This window comes from Coturnix japonica, chromosome 14, assembly GCF_001577835.2.
Source record: "Coturnix japonica isolate 7356 chromosome 14, Coturnix japonica 2.1, whole genome shotgun sequence".
Taxonomy (NCBI): domain Eukaryota; kingdom Metazoa; phylum Chordata; class Aves; order Galliformes; family Phasianidae; genus Coturnix; species Coturnix japonica.
Window position 1 is genome coordinate 1147458 of NC_029529.1, and position 19053 is coordinate 1166510.

General features: G+C 45.2%; 1 protein-coding gene and 1 long non-coding RNA gene across 3 annotated transcripts in view; one reads left to right on the plus strand and one right to left on the minus strand.

Annotated features, from left to right (window-relative positions):
• Window positions 1-1505: 1505 nt before the first annotated feature.
• LOC107320776 lies at window positions 1506-7029 on the minus strand. 2 transcript variants are annotated; one of them, XR_001558364.2, is made up of 3 exons: window positions 6661-7029; window positions 5885-6046; window positions 1506-4641 (listed from the first exon to the last, which is right to left on the minus strand). It is a non-coding gene; the product is annotated as an uncharacterized LOC107320776 (long non-coding RNA). The 2 variants fall into 2 exon arrangements; XR_001558365.2 differs by having other exon boundaries at window positions 1506-4273; window positions 6661-7026.
• Window positions 7030-7104: 75 nt separating this feature from the next.
• LMTK2 (lemur tyrosine kinase 2) overlaps window positions 7105-19053 on the plus strand; it is a 40302-nt gene continuing 28353 nt past the window's right edge. The window contains exons 1-3 of the mRNA XM_015876634.2: window positions 7105-7418; window positions 16906-17030; window positions 17935-18079. Coding sequence (XP_015732120.1) covers window positions 7292-7418; window positions 16906-17030; window positions 17935-18079 — 397 coding nt within the window. The 5' untranslated portion in view covers window positions 7105-7291. The remainder of the gene's footprint in view (window positions 7419-16905; window positions 17031-17934; window positions 18080-19053) is intronic.

The following is a 19053-nucleotide window of genomic DNA, read 5'->3' on the forward strand; positions in this document are numbered from 1 at the left end:
TCCAGAGCCAACACAAATAGGTAGGGCACTTCTATGGAGAGAACTATTTGAGCTAACCTGTGTTATTTATTCTCTGCTTCTTCAGGGAAATGATTTTAGTCATGTCACGAAGGTATTCGCTGAGGTGAAGGATTTCAGCATGGGCAGGGAGATGTGTGCTGGCAGTCAGGGCTACCTGGGATTGCCTGGTGGCAGTGAGCACAGCACTGAGCAGGGTGCAGAGTGCTGGGAAGTGACGTGGAGGTACTTTTCACTGCAGTCCCAGCTGCTGCTCATGGGCGCAGCTCCGGGCGGAGCTGAGTGATGTAAAGCATTTTTCAGATGTTTACACTGTGAAGAATTGCGGTGGTAGGGCCAAGAGCAACTGCTTTCACAAAGTACATATCTAAGAGTTGGGCAATAGCTGAGGGCACTGAGCGCTGAAGCTGGAGCCTGCAGGGGAACTGTGGCACTGAGTGGAAGGAGATACTCTTCTCTCTGGAGTTAGGATGAGGCTTCTGTGCAGTTCAAGTAATGCTTCCCCTTTCAACCATTACACAGTGCTTAATTTTTCAGAGATGTGAAATTAAATTAGAAAGGGGGAGAGCAGCAAAAAAATCTACGAATTGGAGAAGGAGTAATAATTTTGTGTCTGACTCATCTTCAACTATTCCGTCAGATCAGAAATAGCTCAGCTCCTCTCCTAAGCTAAGAGTCGACAACAGCAGCCCAGCAGTTTCAGCCTTACAGTTTAGCTGCTCTGCTCAGGAACTCGGCATTCCTCGTGTAGCAAGAACAGCCTTCTGTAGCTGCAGTGTTACTCAAATACCAGGGCCCTCCTTCCCGTGAGCTGACAGCGCTCTGCCTATGTTTCACTACTGCAATTCTCATTCCTTCCCTTGAAGTATATTGCAGAAATGATTGGCACTTGTGTAGCACATTGTATCTGCAGAAGATACAGGCTTTAACTAGTAGGTCTCAGAGCGTATTAGAGGTCATTTCTCAATAGTAAGGGTAGAAACAGCAAGTTTAGTATTGGGCTGTGTTGCTGATATTCCTGTGGTTGCATATTTGTTTGCTGAAAGCTGTATTGTAATGTGAATTGTATGCCAACAAAAATACGGAATCGTTTGTCTTGGTTACAGAACCAAAGCTGCACAATCTAGATCTCAATTTCCCTAACGTCTGTGATATTTATTTAAAGCATTAGTTTTGACCTAGATCCAGTCCTCATTTCTGAAAGCTACCGAAGTTATGTCTTGCAGCAGTTTTCTTCCAAAGGTATTTAGTGTATATGTATATAAAACTAAGAATTTCAGCCTCTTACTGCATAAACTAGATTGTAGTTCCAAGAAGAGTCGTTGCTTCTACTTAAAGATATGCACAGGGTGTTTCAGGCAGGAAAAAAAGTCTGCTCAATACATATTTCTTGTTAGCTGCTTTAACTCCACTTATCTGGTTTACAAACATCATTGTCAGGGGAACTGATCGCATCAGAGTCAGCAGAGGGAAAAATCAAGACAGAATTCTGCTCAAAACAAATTAAGCTTTAATACAGCAGAGTTGTCATTTTGTGGATCAAAGGTTGCTGATAGTTGTGGTGCTGGGAATAGCCGGAGGGCTCCTTAATGCAGCCATGGTCATCTTTCTGACAGAAACTCTGTTCCCCAAATTCAGTGTGAGCTCTTCCTTAGGTTCTTGTCTCATTCCCACACCATGCTTATTTCTCCCTTAGTGTGCTTCCTGTCTCATTTCTGCTGTGAACTCATTTTTCAGCATCTACAGAGCTGTATAATAAATGATGAGCAAGACTGAAAGAAGTCTGAAGTGTCTGCAAGTTACAGCTTTTTTTCCTGTCTCCCATAGTAATAGTTTGAGAATGCAGGTTTCCTCCGCTACATTATGTCCTTGCATAAATAGGGTCATACCGTGCTGTTATACACAGCCTCAATACAAGGTAGATTCCTAATTTCTACGTGCTGTAGATACGTTTTCAAGATGCTGGAGAATAAGCCCCAAATGAGTGTATTTCTTCCCAGTAATCTCTGTAATACCAGCACAGCCCTTGGGGACTCAGCCTTTGTTCTGTGGATGGCCAGAACTGCTAATGAATTCTGCAGCCATGAAAGGACTTGCAGAATCAAATTGTTCTGCTTGGCAGCTTAAAGGTGTTACAGAATTTGTAGTACCAACGGAGATGTAGTACCAAAGGAGGATTTTACATGCTGTTTTTTTCTGCGAGCAGGCAGAAGTCTGAGTTTGTAAGTGATTGCACCCAGTGTGAGAGTCTTCCATTTCCAGAGTGGTGTCAATAAACATGACTACAAATGCCAGCTGTTCCCAGCATTTCTTGGGCCATAGGATACATTGGGCTCAAAAATGCACACATAAAATGCACAATCAGTTGTGTATTGTAATTTGCAGTTCCCACAAGTGCATGTGCTAATTGCTTGTTATGCAGTAGCAGTACATTCAGAAAACTTCCATTTCTGTTGTCCACTAGTTTTCAGTGTACAACTAATGTATTGGTGCTCTGAACTTAATGAGTGTTCTTTCTTTATGTGAATGATATTCTTGTGATCATATACAGCAGTACACAGCTCTGCTTAAAGAAAGCAAATATCCAGAGCCACCTGGAGATGTACTTAAATTTCTTAGTGGTGGACAGAGCAGTATTTCAGACAAGGACTGGCACAACAGAGCAGAAAAGAAGCTAGAGAAATATGGGAAGCAGAATCCACTGGTGAGCTATTTGGAGACTAACCCAAGCCACGGCAGAGCTCCTGTGCTCAAAGTTCACCCTAACTGCAGGAACTGCAGTCGACACAAATTGAGTCATCTGTGTAAGAGGCTGAATGGTGCCTGTGGAGGTTTAGCTGAGCTTTTGCTGGCACCCTTGTGGTCTTCATGGGTCATTGGTAGGTGACTGCTGAGCACAAGTGAGCTCTGCCTTTCAGTGTCCATCTTGATGTTGTAGAGACCTTTCTTCTCCCCTTTCCCTGCTACCAGCCTTCCTTTACAGGGTAAGGCTCCCAGTGGAAGAGACCAGGAACCCTCACTGTGGGTATTTCCTCCTCCTCATTGGGTCAGCAAGGGCAGGGAATATAGGTCAGCGTGGAGAACTGTGAGAGGCTGCTGCAAGGTTTGTGTTTGCCAGCTGGAGCTAAGCACGCTGCAGCAAGGATGTGTACACACTCATTCCCAGTGGTAGGACCAGCTAATTGTTTGACACTGTCAATGAAAAGGAAAGATCCTGAACTGTTGTGATCTCCTACAACTGTAATCAAACATCAGGCAGTGGAAAAACCAGATCTGACCCACTGATGTTTCAGCTTATGTATGAAGAGCAGTGGGAGATGTTGATGCAAGGAGGGAGAATTTGCAGTGTGGAGGAATGTGATGAGTTGTATTAATGTGCTTGATAAAAATACCATTTTGTTACCTACACTGAGTGATTCAGCATTTTTGAGACATGTCTTTGACTAAAATGAATGTGTGTAGAGGCTTGTATGAGGCGGGATGCAGATTGCATTTGGGTCAGATTAAGATGAATAAACTGTAAAATGGAACCAACTCAAAGCTATTAGCGATAATCTTTTCTTCTGAAAAAACAGCTCAGCACTAAACAGAGCAGGTGTGAGCCATGGTTAATCCTTGACCCCTGGGAAATGGTGATGTTCTGTTGTCTTTCTACTCCAGATGCCAGGCTCTCTGAGTTCCTAATTGAGAGCACCAGCTTGAGCACCTGGGCTGCATCACAAGGAAAGAAGCTCTGTTAGCTGCCGCCTCCTGTAATATCCTGCTGTAGGCAACACCTGGGGTATGGTTTTATAAATAGATAACCTGAGCTGTGCTCACACAAGGTTAATGCAGAAGTTGTAGGCTTGCTGGGCAGTGTTCCAGCCGTGTGCTGGTGCTACACGCTCACAACACAGAATCAAATCATGGTCGATGTGCTCAGTGTTTATCTGGTTCAGGATGTTATAGAAAGGTGGTTTTCCTGATGTGTGAAATTCCTCATCTGCTCCTGTGTTAAAAGGAGGCTTCAGGCGGATCTGACTGTAACATTTGCTGATGTCTTGGAGCACATACTAAATCTGCTGTATTCTAAACACACAGAGATGCTCAGGATTACTTACATCTGGCAGTGTATGCTTAGAGAAGAATTAACATTGTAGCAAGGGCTCTGGGAACTGTTTTCTCATGTAGTTCCATCTCTTCTGATGGTTCTTCTCAGTTTACGTTGGGATTTACTGCAATGAAGGAGGACACTCTTTGGGCATTGTGTACAGCACTGAAAAGAAAAGAAGCAATTCCCCTTAAATGTTGAGTGGCTTTGGATCTTTAGGTTGAATTTTCCTCATATCCTGGAAGGCAGCATTGGTTAGAATAAAGCAGCACTGCCTGCTTGTTTGAGTCATCTCAGACAGGTGGAGTTGCTGAGCGGCTTCCACAGCTATTGCCATTATGAAAGTACTGCATGGAGAAAGGCTGACTTGAAGCCTTGTTTGATCTGCTGTGTTTTACTTTGTCTGTCTGTGAAAAGATTCTCTCTGTTTGGCTTTTTTCTTTGACTCATAGGAGGTTAGTTAGATCAGTGCTGCAGTAGGCACTCATTTGGCTAAACAGTTTCTCATTCTATTCTGTACTCCTTTGCTGCATCTGGAACAAAATTTAGCAGAGCACACAACTTAGAGTTTGCTTAAAGTAAATAGGAAAGAACAAGTAGAAGACGACGACAAGCAATTTCCAGTATGGCTATATGTCTTTATGTTAAGATCTCTTCATGTTCCACCTGGCTGAAGGCAAAGCAGGCACTGCCATTCCTCATCAGGGCCATGGAACAGCGGGTGTTCCCAGTCAGCAGAATGGAACCATGGCTGCAGTTCCCAGGACGTCAGTGGCAGATGCAAATTTGGTTCTGAAATATTTCCTAAAAAGAATGCAGCTCTGTGGATTATGACAGGAGCTGCTGGGCATCATTTAACACATTTGGAAACTCGTTTAAACACAATTTTCTTCCAGAGGTTCAGAATAAATACATCTGGCTGTATTTCTCAGGACGCTGTCACTCCGTATATACAAAGTGAAGCGTTTGTGGGAAGAAGCTGGGGAGTTCAGCTCTGCCCATTTGAGAGTGACAGGTACAGAACCAGGGGAAAATATTTGACTGAAATAAGCAAATTACTCATTGTTTTTAAACCTGCTTTTCCTTGGGAGCTGTATAAAATCATTTTGTGTACTGTGGTATTGGAGCAGCAGTGGACAGAGGAGGATGCCTTCGGTTCCATAGGAACACTACTTGGTCTCTTCTACCTGAAAGTAGAGGTTTAAATCAGTGTCATTTGTTTTTCCTCTGTCTATCGGGCAGAAGAGCACATTGCTGTTAGGTATAAGAGAGCAGTGACACCAAAGGTCATCATGTAATGCATGATGGAAACGTCTCAGTGTTGGCGTATGAGGAAACCAACCTCCAGGCTTACAGCACAGACCTGCAGTAAAGGCTGCGTTCTGTTCTCAGCCGTGTGGCCGGTGCTTGGCTCTGCCTCTTAGTAAGGATGTTGTGAATCTTTGGGGCTTTATTCACAGCTTTGCTGAAGACCTCTGACACACCCTGGCAACTTGCTCAGTCTGCTAGACAGAATTCCTTCTGCACCAATAACAGTAGCAAAAATATTGAAGAAAATCGACTGAGAATAAAACCATCAACATCCTTTAGTTGATCCAATTATCTCCGTCTAAAAAAAGGTTTTAACACCTCCCACACAGAACAGCAGCTCCAGTAATTTGGCAGTGCTAACAGCGCATAATCAAGAGACATGAGACTGTGCTGTGTAATACATCCCATCTTGTGTACAGGAAGAGTTTTGTTTTATTTAAGTAAATATATTTTCTGTATGAGTACCTCTTGCATTCCTTGGCAGCGGGTTGCTCATCCCTTTAGTCTCCCAGAGTTGCTACAAACGTTAAGCTGCAGACAGGGGAATGGTAACAGGCTGTGGAGATCAGGTGCTGTGTGGCTGTTTGGGATGCTCACGGGGTGTTTGGAGATAGGCAGTACTTGTGACTAGGGCAGAACAAGGAATTGAAGGGCTGGTTATAACCATTCTTATTCTGCCGGTGACTAATTCACAGCTCACCTTACGTGTCCCGTCATTACAGCATAGTGCTCTGACGAGTCCTTTAATGACACGGTGCCGTAACTCCCCAGATAGTATCACAACATGTTGTTATCAGTAAGTTACATCAAAGGCTTAGCATTCAATTAGGACAGGGCGGGCTCTGAAATGAGGCAGTCTGCCGTGTTTAGAGTGCACTGAATTGTTCTGGCTGTTGAAATGAGAACACCCCTGCATTGCAAACCTGCTGACAGGCTGCAAACGAAGCTTTAAGCTTCAGGTCTGCAGCTGCTGTGAACCTCGGGGTGATTTTCTTGTGGAATTCGCATGAAGTCAGTGTCAGATCTCAGAAGTGTCTGAGCTGAGCTGTGCCCACAGCACACGGCGCTATTTGCACTGCGGTATGAGCTGTTTGTACCTCAACAGCAGCGATGCGCAGTGCCCGGCTTGGCGCCTGCTCTGGAAGGTGACGGGCCGCAGCAAGGCGTGCTGCTCAGCTGCTGTCACAAAGTACCTCGAGCATTAGCAGGAGCAGAATAAACAACGGAACATTGTCTCCCACCTTATTATCCAGTTAAAATATTTCTGGTGGAAGAAAAGCTGATTCAGACACGTCAGATGTGAGCCGTTGGTAGCGCAGTTACCCCAGGCCGCACAGCCCGACCCGCTGTCCCGTCGGTCCCGCGCGCGGGTTCAGGCGGGCTCCTCCCGTAGCCCCGCCCCCATGCCCACGGTGCCGGCTGATTGGTTCCGAGCTCCTTCACTCCAGGGGAAGCCCCGCCCCCTCCGCGCGGGTCGTGTGTGCTGATTGGCAGACGCGCCGCTCCGTTCTCGCGCCGCAGCCTGCGCTGGGCCCAGCTCGCCCCGTGCGGTGCGATTGGCGGATCTGGCCGTCAATCTCGGATCCGCCCGGTCCCGACCGGCGGTCCCGCCCCCCGAACACGGGACGCGTTTCGATTGGCGCAGCGGGCTGTCGGTCAGCAGAGCGCCCGCCCCTCTCGGTCAGGTAGCCCGGAAGATGGCGGCGGCGGCGGCGGCGGCCGGAGGGGCCGTGTGAGCGGAGCGGGGACGCCTATGCCGCGTGGGCCGCGCCGCGCAGGCGGGGAGCAGCGGCTGCAGCAGGAGCTCCGCGGAGACGCTGAGAGCCTCGAGCCCCTCATTGGGCGCCGAGCCGCGGCCCGGCGGCGGAGGACATGAGGCGGCGCGGGGGGCTCGTCCCGGCGGGCGGGCGGCGGGGGGGCGGCCCGGCCGGGCTGGCCGTGCTGCTGTCGCTGCTCCTGGGGAGCGGCCGGGCGGCTCCGCTTCCGCTGGCGGCAGCAGGTGAGACACGGGGGGCGGCGCGGGGGCTGCGGGGCGCGGCTGAGGCAGCGCTGTCCTGCCCCGCTACGAGCGGACGCGGCTCCCGAGACCCCGCGTTGCGCTCGTGCCGCGCTGCGACCTGTTGTGCAGCGGCCGCCCGTGTGAGCCGCGCTGATCGCGCCGTGCTTCCCCCGCTCCGATCGATGCGGTGCTCCCGCCGGGGCCGCGGCTCCTGGGGGCGGGCGGCGCTTCCCTCGACGGGAATGCGGTCCCGGCTGCTCGGCCCCGCGTTAGGTAACCGGGCGGCCTTCGAGCCCTTGTCTTCCTGTTTATCTCAAGGCACGCACGGGCGGTGCGTTCTCCCATTCTCACGAATCACTGCGGGGAGGTTTATTTGCTCTGATAGGTAGCAGTCGCCTCAATCATTCACTCATTTTTTTGTGCTTTATTGATACTTCTGAACGTAAAATTGAATTGGGACTGAATTCCGTTGGGCTCGACACAGATATGCGCTGGGGTTGAGTTGTGTCGGTGTAGCTTGGAGCAGCTGGACGGGGCAGGGCAGCAGTGCGAGGGGAGCTGTGAAGCTCAGCGCTTTGGTTGCTGTTCCACAGAAAGTATCAGGGCTGGATGTGGATCCCACCCTTGTTTTGGTTTTGGACCTACATTCTTGCCATTTGTTTCCTTCCCAAGGCAATTTCCATTGTTGATGAGTTATTCCTTCTGTCCGCCTGCCTCGAGGCTGCTCCTTCTAAAAGAAAGTTCTGGGAGAAATGAAGGCCCTGAGGAGCCCTGGGTCACACTTGTATTTTCTTGGAGGCTAAATTCTAGCTTTCTCATTTATGAAATATGTGAGAAATTTCCCAATGATGCTGCCTTGTTGTCAGGCCATGAGGGAGGGCACAGCAGTTCTGGGCAGCAGGCTTTTCCTTCTTGGTGTCTGTTCTTGTCCTGAAGTGTTGTTGGTTTTTCTGTTTGAAGGCAGTGTCAGTGCAGGCACTGAGTGTTCTCAGAGTAACCCATGAAATGAGAATTGCTCTGCTATCAAGACTGCACCACGTATCCTCCAAAGCTCAGAGATGAGGATGTAGCTTCTCTGATGCTGTCACAGACCTGTTGCAGTGGGAAGTCACACTAAGCAAATCGCACTTTTGAAGCAGCCTCTGCTATATTGTCACTTTTTCCCTCCTGTGTCCCATGGAAGTCGCTTTGATTTCCTGTGTTGGGACTGGCAGTCGTTGATGACTTTCAGAATAAATAACAGACCCCGCTCTGAACCTTTGCAGCCCTCTCAGCTCACCAACACACACAACCTCCTGCTTAAGAGTTGTAACGTTAGGAATAATTTCATGGACATTTCATAAACTAGTGATGGGTTTTGGAGTTAATTCATGATCCCCCAGTTGGGCACCTACCAGGATGGGCTGCTTCTCTGATGGTGGAGAAGTATTTTGATGTGCCCAGCCTCGAGTGCTGTGCTGGAAAGATGGTGCTCAGCAGAAAAAGGAGGAAAGGAGATGTTGTGGGAGGTGTTTGTAGTGACCACTGTGGAACAGCTCCTGGAATGTGCCCATGATGAAGAGATTTCTCTTTTGGAGGCAGTTGGGGAGCAGGAAGTGGCAATGGATGGCAGATTCTGGCAAGGCTGGCTTGGATTCCTTGTTCAGAAACGTTCCGTTTTGTGGATCTACTGTGGAATTGCAGCAGTTGGTGTCTGGGGAATCGTCGTGTTCCAAGTGTCTTCATCATGATGCAGCTTGTACTTTTAGGTACGTCTTCACGGTGTTTGCAGATGAAGGTGTGCCCTGATGGCGTGTTCTATATTTGTCTCCCATGTTTGAGGCTGCATTTATGAAGTTGCTAGGAAAAAAATAAAAAGGAAATGGTAGAGGAAGGTTTTTGTCGTTGCCCTGATATGGTTCATAGCAATTACTGTAGAAAATAGGAAAAACAAGATGTTGAAGATGCTACTAGCTAGAAACAGACTGACTTAATTTGTTCAGTCAGTGGGAAAGGGAAGGTACTGGGATGTGCTGTGACTGTTGTGAGTACCAGAGTTCACCTGCTGGAGCTGCAGACAGGTCTAACTGAGACCTGCCTCTGTGGGGCCGCTCGGCCTGACCTGCTCCAGCTTGGAGCAGCTGGTAGAATGAAGTATTCAGCTGTTCTGAGCCTGTGGAGCATTAGGTGCTCTACCTGAGTGCATCAGGCCAAGATGATCGTCCTTTATAGCATAGTGTAGCTGATGTATTTCTATGTGAGAAATGCTCTTTAGCAGTAATTTTTGTGGACAAACATACTGCATCATAATCTGACACTTCTGCTTTGCTGTGCTAAAGCTTTACATTCTAATTCAGACTCTCTCTCTCATTTTGACTTGGATTTTCATACTTGACCTTAATTCAGCTGCCTCTCCAGAAAGCTGGGAATCAGAATCAAGGGTATGTGTTAGCATCAGAGGAAGCACTGCTGTCATCTCTGCTGTATGAAGTCCTTGCAAATGCAAAGGAATGGGGGCTCAAAACTATTCTTATTTTCCTGTAGAACTTGAATAGGTGGCAGCATTTTTCACAGGTTTGTTTGGTTTTACATTTGTGATGATTGCAGTCCTCAGCTGGATGGAGGCAGCAGGGCTGGTGCTTCCCTGCTTTGTGCTGAGAGCATCACAGCTGGGGCTGCCCTGCAGAACTGAATGTCCAAGCAGTGAATCCTTACTGAAGACCCAGGAAAGGACACCTGGAAATCAACGTGTGGTATCCAGAGCCTTCTGTATGGTTGTCCAGCTCTAACTAGTGTAGTCAAATGACTGGAGACAAGGACTTTGGGATCGTTACTTTGTAATTAAAAAGATGAGTTTGGGAAAATTGTTGCTTTTGAGCTGCTTTGGCTCCATGTTTACCAGGTGTTCTGTCTGACCAAAGCCCGCTTGTGTTTGTAGCCTGTGGTTTGGTGCTGCATGCAGTGTGTGTGACTGCCATGCATGCAGACAGATGCAAATTTCTAAGCATATACAAAGTAGAGTCAGATCACTTGCTTGTACAAGGGGTTTTAATGACGATGCAGTTTTCTTGGGAGTGGTCTGTTTATCTCGCCTTTCTTCTTGCTTTCAAGAATTAAACGTGAGTACTTATCCCTTTATCTCGTGTTCTAACTTCTGATCCAGGTACCTACTAATTGTACAGCTAGAGCTGCTTTTTTTCTTTTGTTTCTCCCTGTGACTTTGTGACTCTGGAAGGAGAAGCCAGTCCTGACACTGGGCCTGCAGGAATGTTCCATGTGAAGCTTTGTTCTCAGACTGGCTCTGCTTTCTCTACCTGTTGGCTGGGTCTGTGACTGGCTGCAGCTAACGCAGTCCGCACAGACAGCAGCCCCTTCCCCAGGTTGTTTCTCTCATCCTGAGTGCTTGGCTATATTTAATAATTCCTCAGGTATGGCTGCAGCACATTAAGGTGGCACTGACCAGAAGCGGACTAGAAGTGTCCTAGCAGTGTTAGGCATCATGTCGGAAGGGCTGCCTTACTGCAGGTTCTGTTTGTTTGAAAAAGCAGTTTGTGTTGTGAAGTCCAGTCCAGCGTTCTGTCTGCAAAGCACCAAAGGCGAGGCTGTATTTTAGGAGGCTGCTGAACAACAGTCAGGAACATTTGGATAGCGGTCATTTTGTGGACGTGTGCCGTAGGCTGGTTACTGTCACTGTACATGCATGGCTTAGAACAGAGGCCGCCAACATCTCTGATCTAATCCTCACTCTCTATTTCTGCAGTAGATGTACAGTGCATGAGCTATATGCCTAGCTATGTAGCATGCATATCTAGTGTCTGGAGCTTGATATGGTGCTGGATACATTTTGCAATAACTTGTGTTGTTGTGTTTTTGTTGTACTGCAGTTATAAAAGATGCATTTTTATAGTTGGAGGTGTTGGAAGCGTGTCATGATAGTTGTTGCAGCCTGTGTAGTTTAAGCATAAGATGTGGTAAGGTGTTGGGCCTGACACTGCTTGGACAACGTGGTGGGGAGAAGCGAGCTGCTTCAGGGAGCTGTATGCTGAGTGCTTCTTGGTGCGTTTTCCAGTGCTGCTCTTAGGGAAGTTTCCTTAGTGGTTCTGCTGTGATTAAGCAGCAATGTGAAGTGTTTCAGGGCTACTTTTGTACCCTGAGATTTCTCTGTTGTGAGAGTGGTAGGAAAGTTGAGCAGCAGACTTTCAGGTATTGGCTTTCAGCAGAGCAGATCCTGTTCTTAAAGTCAGACATTTATCACATGGGCAGTCCTTTTTCCTAGAGATTCTTTACATGTGAATGGGAATGAGAAATAGGGGTGAACGGGCTCTTGAGGCAAAATGCTGCTGCTTGCCTTCTTTCCCATATACCTTTTCCAAGTCTGACTTGAGGGCTGCAAGATCAGGATTCCAACAAATACCACCAATGAAGGTTGCATGCATGAATTCCTTTTGCATGAATTAAAAGTGATTTGTCTCATCAAAAACAATGTCTTACTTTGTGTACCTATCAAGTGGTGGGAGGAAGAGATGCTGATATTTTGGTTTCCATGCTGCAGGTACTTGTGATGGTTTGAGATACCACCAGAGGTAATTCCTCTTGCTTTAAATGATTGTGGTTTGCTTTGTTATGGAAAAAGAAACCCAACAGCTCTTGTGCTTCTCAATTGGAGGGAAGGTATAGCACTGAGATTGTACTGCGCTGGGCAGGAATTAACTGTAAAAACCAACATCTAGCAGCAGTAGTTTAAATATAGATGTATACATGTATCTATATATGTATGTATACATTTAAGAAGCACGTATTACCTTTGTGGTATAATTAATTACCCAGAAACATTACCATGAAACCATAGCATGTGTTAGGATTGAACTTACCCATTTTTTACCTTCAGATCTTGCTTTCTGCAGGTTGGAAACTTTGACACTGCTACTTCAAACCAGTCTTGTTCTCTGAACACTTGACATTCCAGCCCTGACTTAATCCTTATTAAAATGGAGCAGTCTGTTGTTCTGTGGGCAATTCTTTGACACTGGTCAGGAGGCTTGTGGGTCAGTGGATTAAGGACAGTGGTGTAAAGCTGGACCTGAGCTGATGGTTTTACAGGTTGATGCCTGATGGGCAGAGCTCAGGTGGGCCAGAAGTGCTCAGGAGGTGGAGTTTGGAGCTGTGTTGTTTGGAGGATGCTGTATTTTATGGGAATTTAGCATTACTGCAGGTGTTTGTGCCTTGAGATGTGTAACTGCTGCCAGTCTTGACTTCACAGTGAACATAAGCAGCTGTAGAAGCTCCCTTGAAGCACAATGAGGAATTTGGGATAGAACAGTTAGAAGAAACACTGGTTTAGGTGGTAAGAGAGCTTCTAGTATTGGGAATGGGAGGATTGAGACTGTGTGCCAAGAATTGCTGATAGTTACGCATCCAGTTTTGAGGTGAAGCAGCTGATATTTCTTGAATGTATGCATAGGACACAGTGACGTCAGGGTTACGTGTTCACAGAACACCTGTAGCTGTGAAACTGCTTCCGTTTGTGAGGCTTTAGGAGGGAGGACAAAGGTTTGGTTTTGTCCTGGGAAAAGGTCAGTAGGAAATTGCCATTTGTTGTCTTTGTTGTGTCTGGTGATGAGCTGATATAGAGGAGAGATGGTGATTTTTCCAAAGAAATGTCCATGCACATGTCCTGCTCTTTCATCCTGCCCACGTCTCCCGTGGAGGACTTAATGTAGGATGAAAATGGGGATTGTCGTGGCCAAGTTCAGGTGAGGGGGTTGAGCTGTTTCTGTCTAGAAGGATTCAGTAAATAACTGAAGAACTTATGGGTGGGTTTTTTTCACTACTGCAGAAGTTTTTGTCCTCTTATTTTTGTCGAAGTGTGAGACTGATTGAGGCCAGGGAAGGAAGGGGTTCAGGTTTAGGCAGGAATTTCTTACTGACAAGCTACTAATTGTTGCCTCTTGTATTCAGAAAGACAAAGCAGGAGCATGCATGCCAGTACCTGGGGCAGTGTCCTGTGAGGCTGGTACAAGCTCTTTTTCTTGGGACTGTGGCTATTGGGATTTTCTGTAGTTATAAGGAAGAAGGGAAAAGAAAATCAGGTGATAAAGTGCTTTTGTCTGAAGAGAATCTGTCATATCCATAGCAAAGGTTACTTCTGGTAGGTATGCAGACTTTGTCTTATCTGAATCAAAGGTAATAATAACATGCTGAGAGGGGGAGGCTTTTGAAATAATTCCCTTCAGGTAGCAGAATTCTCCACGTTTTGTTCAGCGTAGTTTTTCTTGCTTTCTAACTTTTGGCTTTTACTTGAATGGCAACACGTAAAATCGGGAAGCTGTGATGTTCATGTGTAAACTAGGAGCCTGCCTGATGCTCTGCAAGAGGTTTTGCAAATACCACTTCTTGGCAGTTTGCTCAGTGATGCAACCATTGGAATTAATTCAGACATTTTCAAGCAGTTTTAGGTTTCCTGAAGGTGCTGGCATTGTGCTGAGGAGATTGAGTCAATGAAAGCCATCTGAGTCTTGGGAGTTCCTTCCTTCCTGCTGCACTGGTAATGGCCATTCAAATCAAATGGCTGGTTGGATTAAGGAGTCCTATGTAGTGCCTCCTCTCCTAAATTCACCTTGTTACCTTTCAAAAAACAGTCTGAAATGTAAGTCACAATCCTTTAAAACTTGTAAGTTCGTCTGCTCTTGTGTTTCAGTTGAAGATCAGTGGTGATTTGATGCATTTCTGATCCATCTTGAATCTGTTGTAGTGTGGCATCGCACAGCTAAATGCTGTACAAGTGTCTACTGAAACGTCAAAATGGTGCTGTTCTTTGGCTCGGGCAGTTAAATGGAGCAGAGTAGAAAAAGTTGGGATGAGTGGAATGCAAGGACTGATGGAATTAGCAAGTGAAGATTTTTTGGTGAAGTAAAGAAGTTGTAATGCATGCTGAGCACTTACACTGTCATCCTGACTGGGTTACACAATGGGTAGATATAGGGTTGTTTGCAGCAGGCTTTCCTTTTAGTCGATCTCCACCTGTAGGCCTTCCTAGGCCCAGTTGTACCAGTTGTCCCATACTGGCTTTGTGCAGCAGCCCTGCAGATGTCACAGAGCAAATGTAGGAGAGACCCTTAGTGAAAAAAGATAGCAGCCTGAATCTGACTTGGAAAGCGTTATCCGCTCCTACCCAGCCCTGTACAAGTTAATAGGTGGCACAGAAGAAAATGACAGCATTATTTAGAAAAGGGCACCTGCTTGTAGTATAACACTGGTGTAGTGTTTTTGTATTTTAAGTCTGGTTACATTAATATCTGTGAATTGCACAAATGCGGTCTGATTTAACAGATGCTGTGGAAGTAGCAGGGGAGCAGAGGTGGGTTTGGGCTCTGCTCTGACTTGAAGTAACATCGTGGCTCCTGATGGTGTAATCTGGAGCTGTTGAAGAGATGGTGTCAGTGACTGCTGTCATCTGGATTAGCGCAGAGCTGCCATTGCCATGGCTGCTCCTGAAAGAAGAGCCTCTTCCTCCTGCAGCGGGACTGTTGTCGCATAGCAACTACTGTGCTGAAAGCTTAAAATCAGATGCTGCCTTGAAGTTGGCTGTGCCCTAATGATGTAGGGTGTGCTCTGCCTTTCTCTTGGCACTGAGTGTCTTTTGTCAGTGTGCTCTGTAATATTTGTCAATTTGTCATGTATGCTTATTTGTTTCTCCCCCATGCTTAGAAATGTGCACTGTTGTACTGTTGCTTCTTTTTTTTTTTTTTTTTTTTTTTTTTAAATTTAAAGCCCAATTTTGTGAAGATTTAAGACCTTAATTGATGAATCCCATTGAAGCAAATCTGGGAGAGGCCAAACGTGTACTCGGTGACTTTTGATAACTGCTAAGGGAAGAGGGGTAGGGCCGCTGTCCTTGCTGCGGGCAGGCAGTGCTGCTGCTCCTGTCCTGCTCCTGTGGGCTGGCACTGCTGAGTCCGGGCCTGTTGTACCTGGGGGAGGGGCTGGGGCTGCGGGCAGGCTGCAGAACTGGACAGAGAATGAATTAAAGCAGGTGAGAAAACAACTTAGTTGCTGTTTGGTAGATAAGTTTGCTGTCTTAGGAAGAATGGTGACTGAAGGTATCCAGAATCCTGAGCTGTACGTGTTGCTTTGAGAGGTGCTATGTATTAAAGCATTTTTCCACCCTTTGAAACATGCTGGTCAGCACTGAGGTGTGTTCTCATGCCTATGCTGGATCCTGAGGACGCCAGCATCATTTACCACTGCTGCTGTTTTGGTGTGTTCATCTACTTGCACACATACAGGGTTTTACTTCAGATCATTCAGCTCCATGTCAAACACTGTTGCCTATGCTTAACCAGTGACTCCCATCATTGAATATGTATTTATGCAAGATATTAAAATAGCTTCACTTATAAAAACTAACTCACTTCAATTATAGGTTGTCATCATTTCATATGTAATTTTACATTAATCTTTGTAAAAAGTGCAAATTAAAAAATACCACTTCTTAATGACTATAAGAGTGACTTCAAAGCTTATCCAAATAGAGATGGGTTCTGTAATTCTTGGTAAGTAGCACTGAGTTGGGTGAGTCATAAGATGCTGTTCTGTTAGTGTTGCAGAAACTTGCCCATGATAATTAGCATTTTTCTTATATTAAAGCATTTTTTTAGACATTGTTTATGAACGTTTTCCTGCATTCTTGGAAGCTTGGGTGCCTTCCATCTTAACCAACTGTCTTAATCAAAGATGAACTTGGTGGTTTTTCTTTACTTCATTACCTTTTCCAGCTGACTGCTGTTCACCTTTTCTTGGGGGTTGCTGAAGTTCTGCAAGTTTAGGAAGTACGCTTAATCCCAGGACATGAAAAGAGATGGTCATGTTCTGGGGAGAAGGGTCACTTGTGTAGAACATGGACCTCAGGCTCAATAAATGTGCAGTTTCCTTTACAGAAGGAACTGCAACTGAAATATTCAGGAGTACATCTGAATTTGAGATGGAAACAAATCACTTATAGAATGGTGAGAAATGCAAGTGGAGAGTGCAGTTGTTTAGATCCATTTTGCTTTTGAGATAGCAACTTGTGGTTGTCATGCATTTGTTGAAAGATACAGCAGTGCCTTGTAGCAGTGCTTTATATGTCCATATGTGGCGCATGTGAGGATTCCTTCTGGTTACCTTCACTCCTTAGGGAGGTGTTGTGGCTCACAGGAACCATCCCCAGAGGACTGGATTCCTTCTATCCATGTGTGGTCACCTCTATGAGTTTATCAAACAGAGTCCCGACTTTGGGGCTGCTGCAGTTCATCACAGCCCAGTGCTGCTCTGTGTGCAGGACAGGCAGCTCCAGCTGTGTGCGTGGCTGGTGGAGCACAGGAGGGGTTGGCCCCTTCCCTTTGCTATTATGTTAATATTTCCACAGAGTTAAATTTTGAAACCCACTGGGGGTAGGTAAGATATCTGGGAGGGACACCTTCTGACCCTAATTGTATTTCTATAATACTACATATCTGCTTGTTTCTAGGACAAGGAGCAGCAGCTGAAGTTTCCTCATCTTTTGCCATTCTGTCTGTCTGTGCACTGGTAGTACTGGTGGTACTGCTTGCAAACTGCGTCTCCTGCTGCAAAGACCCAGAGATAGATTTCAAGGTAAGACTTCAAATTGGAAACGTGCATGCAAGTGATATTGGGAACTGCATTCTGGTATTTCTGCATCACTGTCCGTGTTCTCTTATAAAGTATCCAGCAGCTGTTTGTCTGCACACTGGAGAGTTATGCTGTGACTGTGTAAGTACTTGGTCTGTGCTGCAGTCAGCATCTTGGGCTTGTCAAAGTCATTGCTTTCTGTTAGGACCAATAGTGAGAGTAGTCTTGAGGCAGTTTTACCGTAAAGAACCCTTTCTGGGGTTGTTTTTGTTTTCTTTTAATTTGCTTTTAGTCTGCTGATAGGATTTAAGATATTCCTCTCAGGTAATATTGAAGATGCGTATCCTGTAAACTTATTGAATTTATTAGCAGAGAGCATTTTCTTCTACAACATCAGTTATTGGTGTTCATAAATCAGAGGGTGGCTCTTTTTCTAGAAATATATCTTATATATATTCGTAATTAAATATATATATATTTCTTTTTGCATGTGTGTATGTATTTACATATATATGTAAAAAGTAAATAGGGAGAGGCTCTGAAAAACTGAGGTTATTTTTGGTAAAGAAATGTAAACATGAAGTGTTGTCTTTAAGTCAGTAATAAATTGACAGAAAAAAGAAAACTTTATCACTCAGTAACGACACGAGCCTCCTTGGCACTGTGTATTCAGATGTAGTGTAATTCCTTTCAACATTGGTGATTTACAGTTTTTCAGGTGTTTAGGTTTCTTTTCATGTTATCAGGTTATTGCCCTTAAAAACAAAGCCCTTTGTATTAGTTTGTTTTAACATGCAGCTGGTTATTTGATTGTAGTCCGGTTTGTGGATTCAGATTGGAAGCCAGAAGAAATGTAAAGCTAATTTTAAGGCAAATATTAGCTTCATTACTGAGATTTTTATTTCAGGAATTTGAAGATAACTTTGATGATGAAATAGATTTCACGCCCCCAGCAGAAGATACTCCGTCCGTTCAGTCTCCAGCAGAAGTTTTTACTCTTTCAGTTCCCAGTATTGCTTTACCAACTCCATCCCAGTTTCCATCTCATGCAGGTAAAATAAGTTTTACAATGAGAAGACAGAAGAAGGCAATTTATTCTCTGACCTGGTGTAGCTGATTATGCTTGACTTTCTGTTATACAGGTTTAACTGTTACAGATGTAAACTGAGTAAATTGGTGTAGGGTGCAGAATGAAGTCTCCTGGTGTTTCACCTTAGAGTGGGTGCTCTATAGGATGGCTGAACAGAATGAGTGCAACTTAAATCTGCTGAGACTCCTTCCTTTATGTATCATTTCAGGGGTTTAAATTGCTCTGGGATATTACTAACTTCTGCTATGTAGTAGTTCTCTTCATGGCTGAGTTGTCATTGGATTTTATCCACCAGCCTTAAATGGAAGCAAGAGTAAATCTCTTACTTGACAGCAGTGCTGCTATCTGGGCTGTGTCACTTTCTTAGTGTCACTGGCAGCTTTTTGTGCTGTAAATGTGGTTTTGGTAAGAGGACGTTTTATTTTGCTTGCGTGAAAGAATTTTGGGAGTGTATTCCTTAAGACAATTTCTGTTTAAAAAAACAGGAAAAAGAAACTTTAAGTCTGTTTATTAGTATTTCTGGCTAATTAGCAGAGAGAGAAATACTGCTGAATCTCTTCTATAATAGAGTCTGCCATTGTTGCTGTCCATCTTCTGCCAGGATTTTTTTGTCTTGTTTGTCCTCTGCCTCTGTTCTTTATGTAAATTATTTTTAGTCAGAAAGTGTCCTCCTTCCAGGTGGTAGCTGTAAGTAGGGCAGTTGGGCTGAAATAAAAAGCAACCCATCCCATTCTCTTAAAATGATAACCATAACTTTAGCTGATAAAATGTAGAAGTAGTGAGCATTTTAGTTTTTATTCTGTTTCCATAGGGAACTTTTCTGTGTGGGTTTTTTGCTTTGCCCAACTAGAGTATATGACACTGGGATTGCAATTCAACCTCCTTACTGAACATGTTAAAAAAAAAAACAACATAGAGGTGTATGTATAGTAAGGA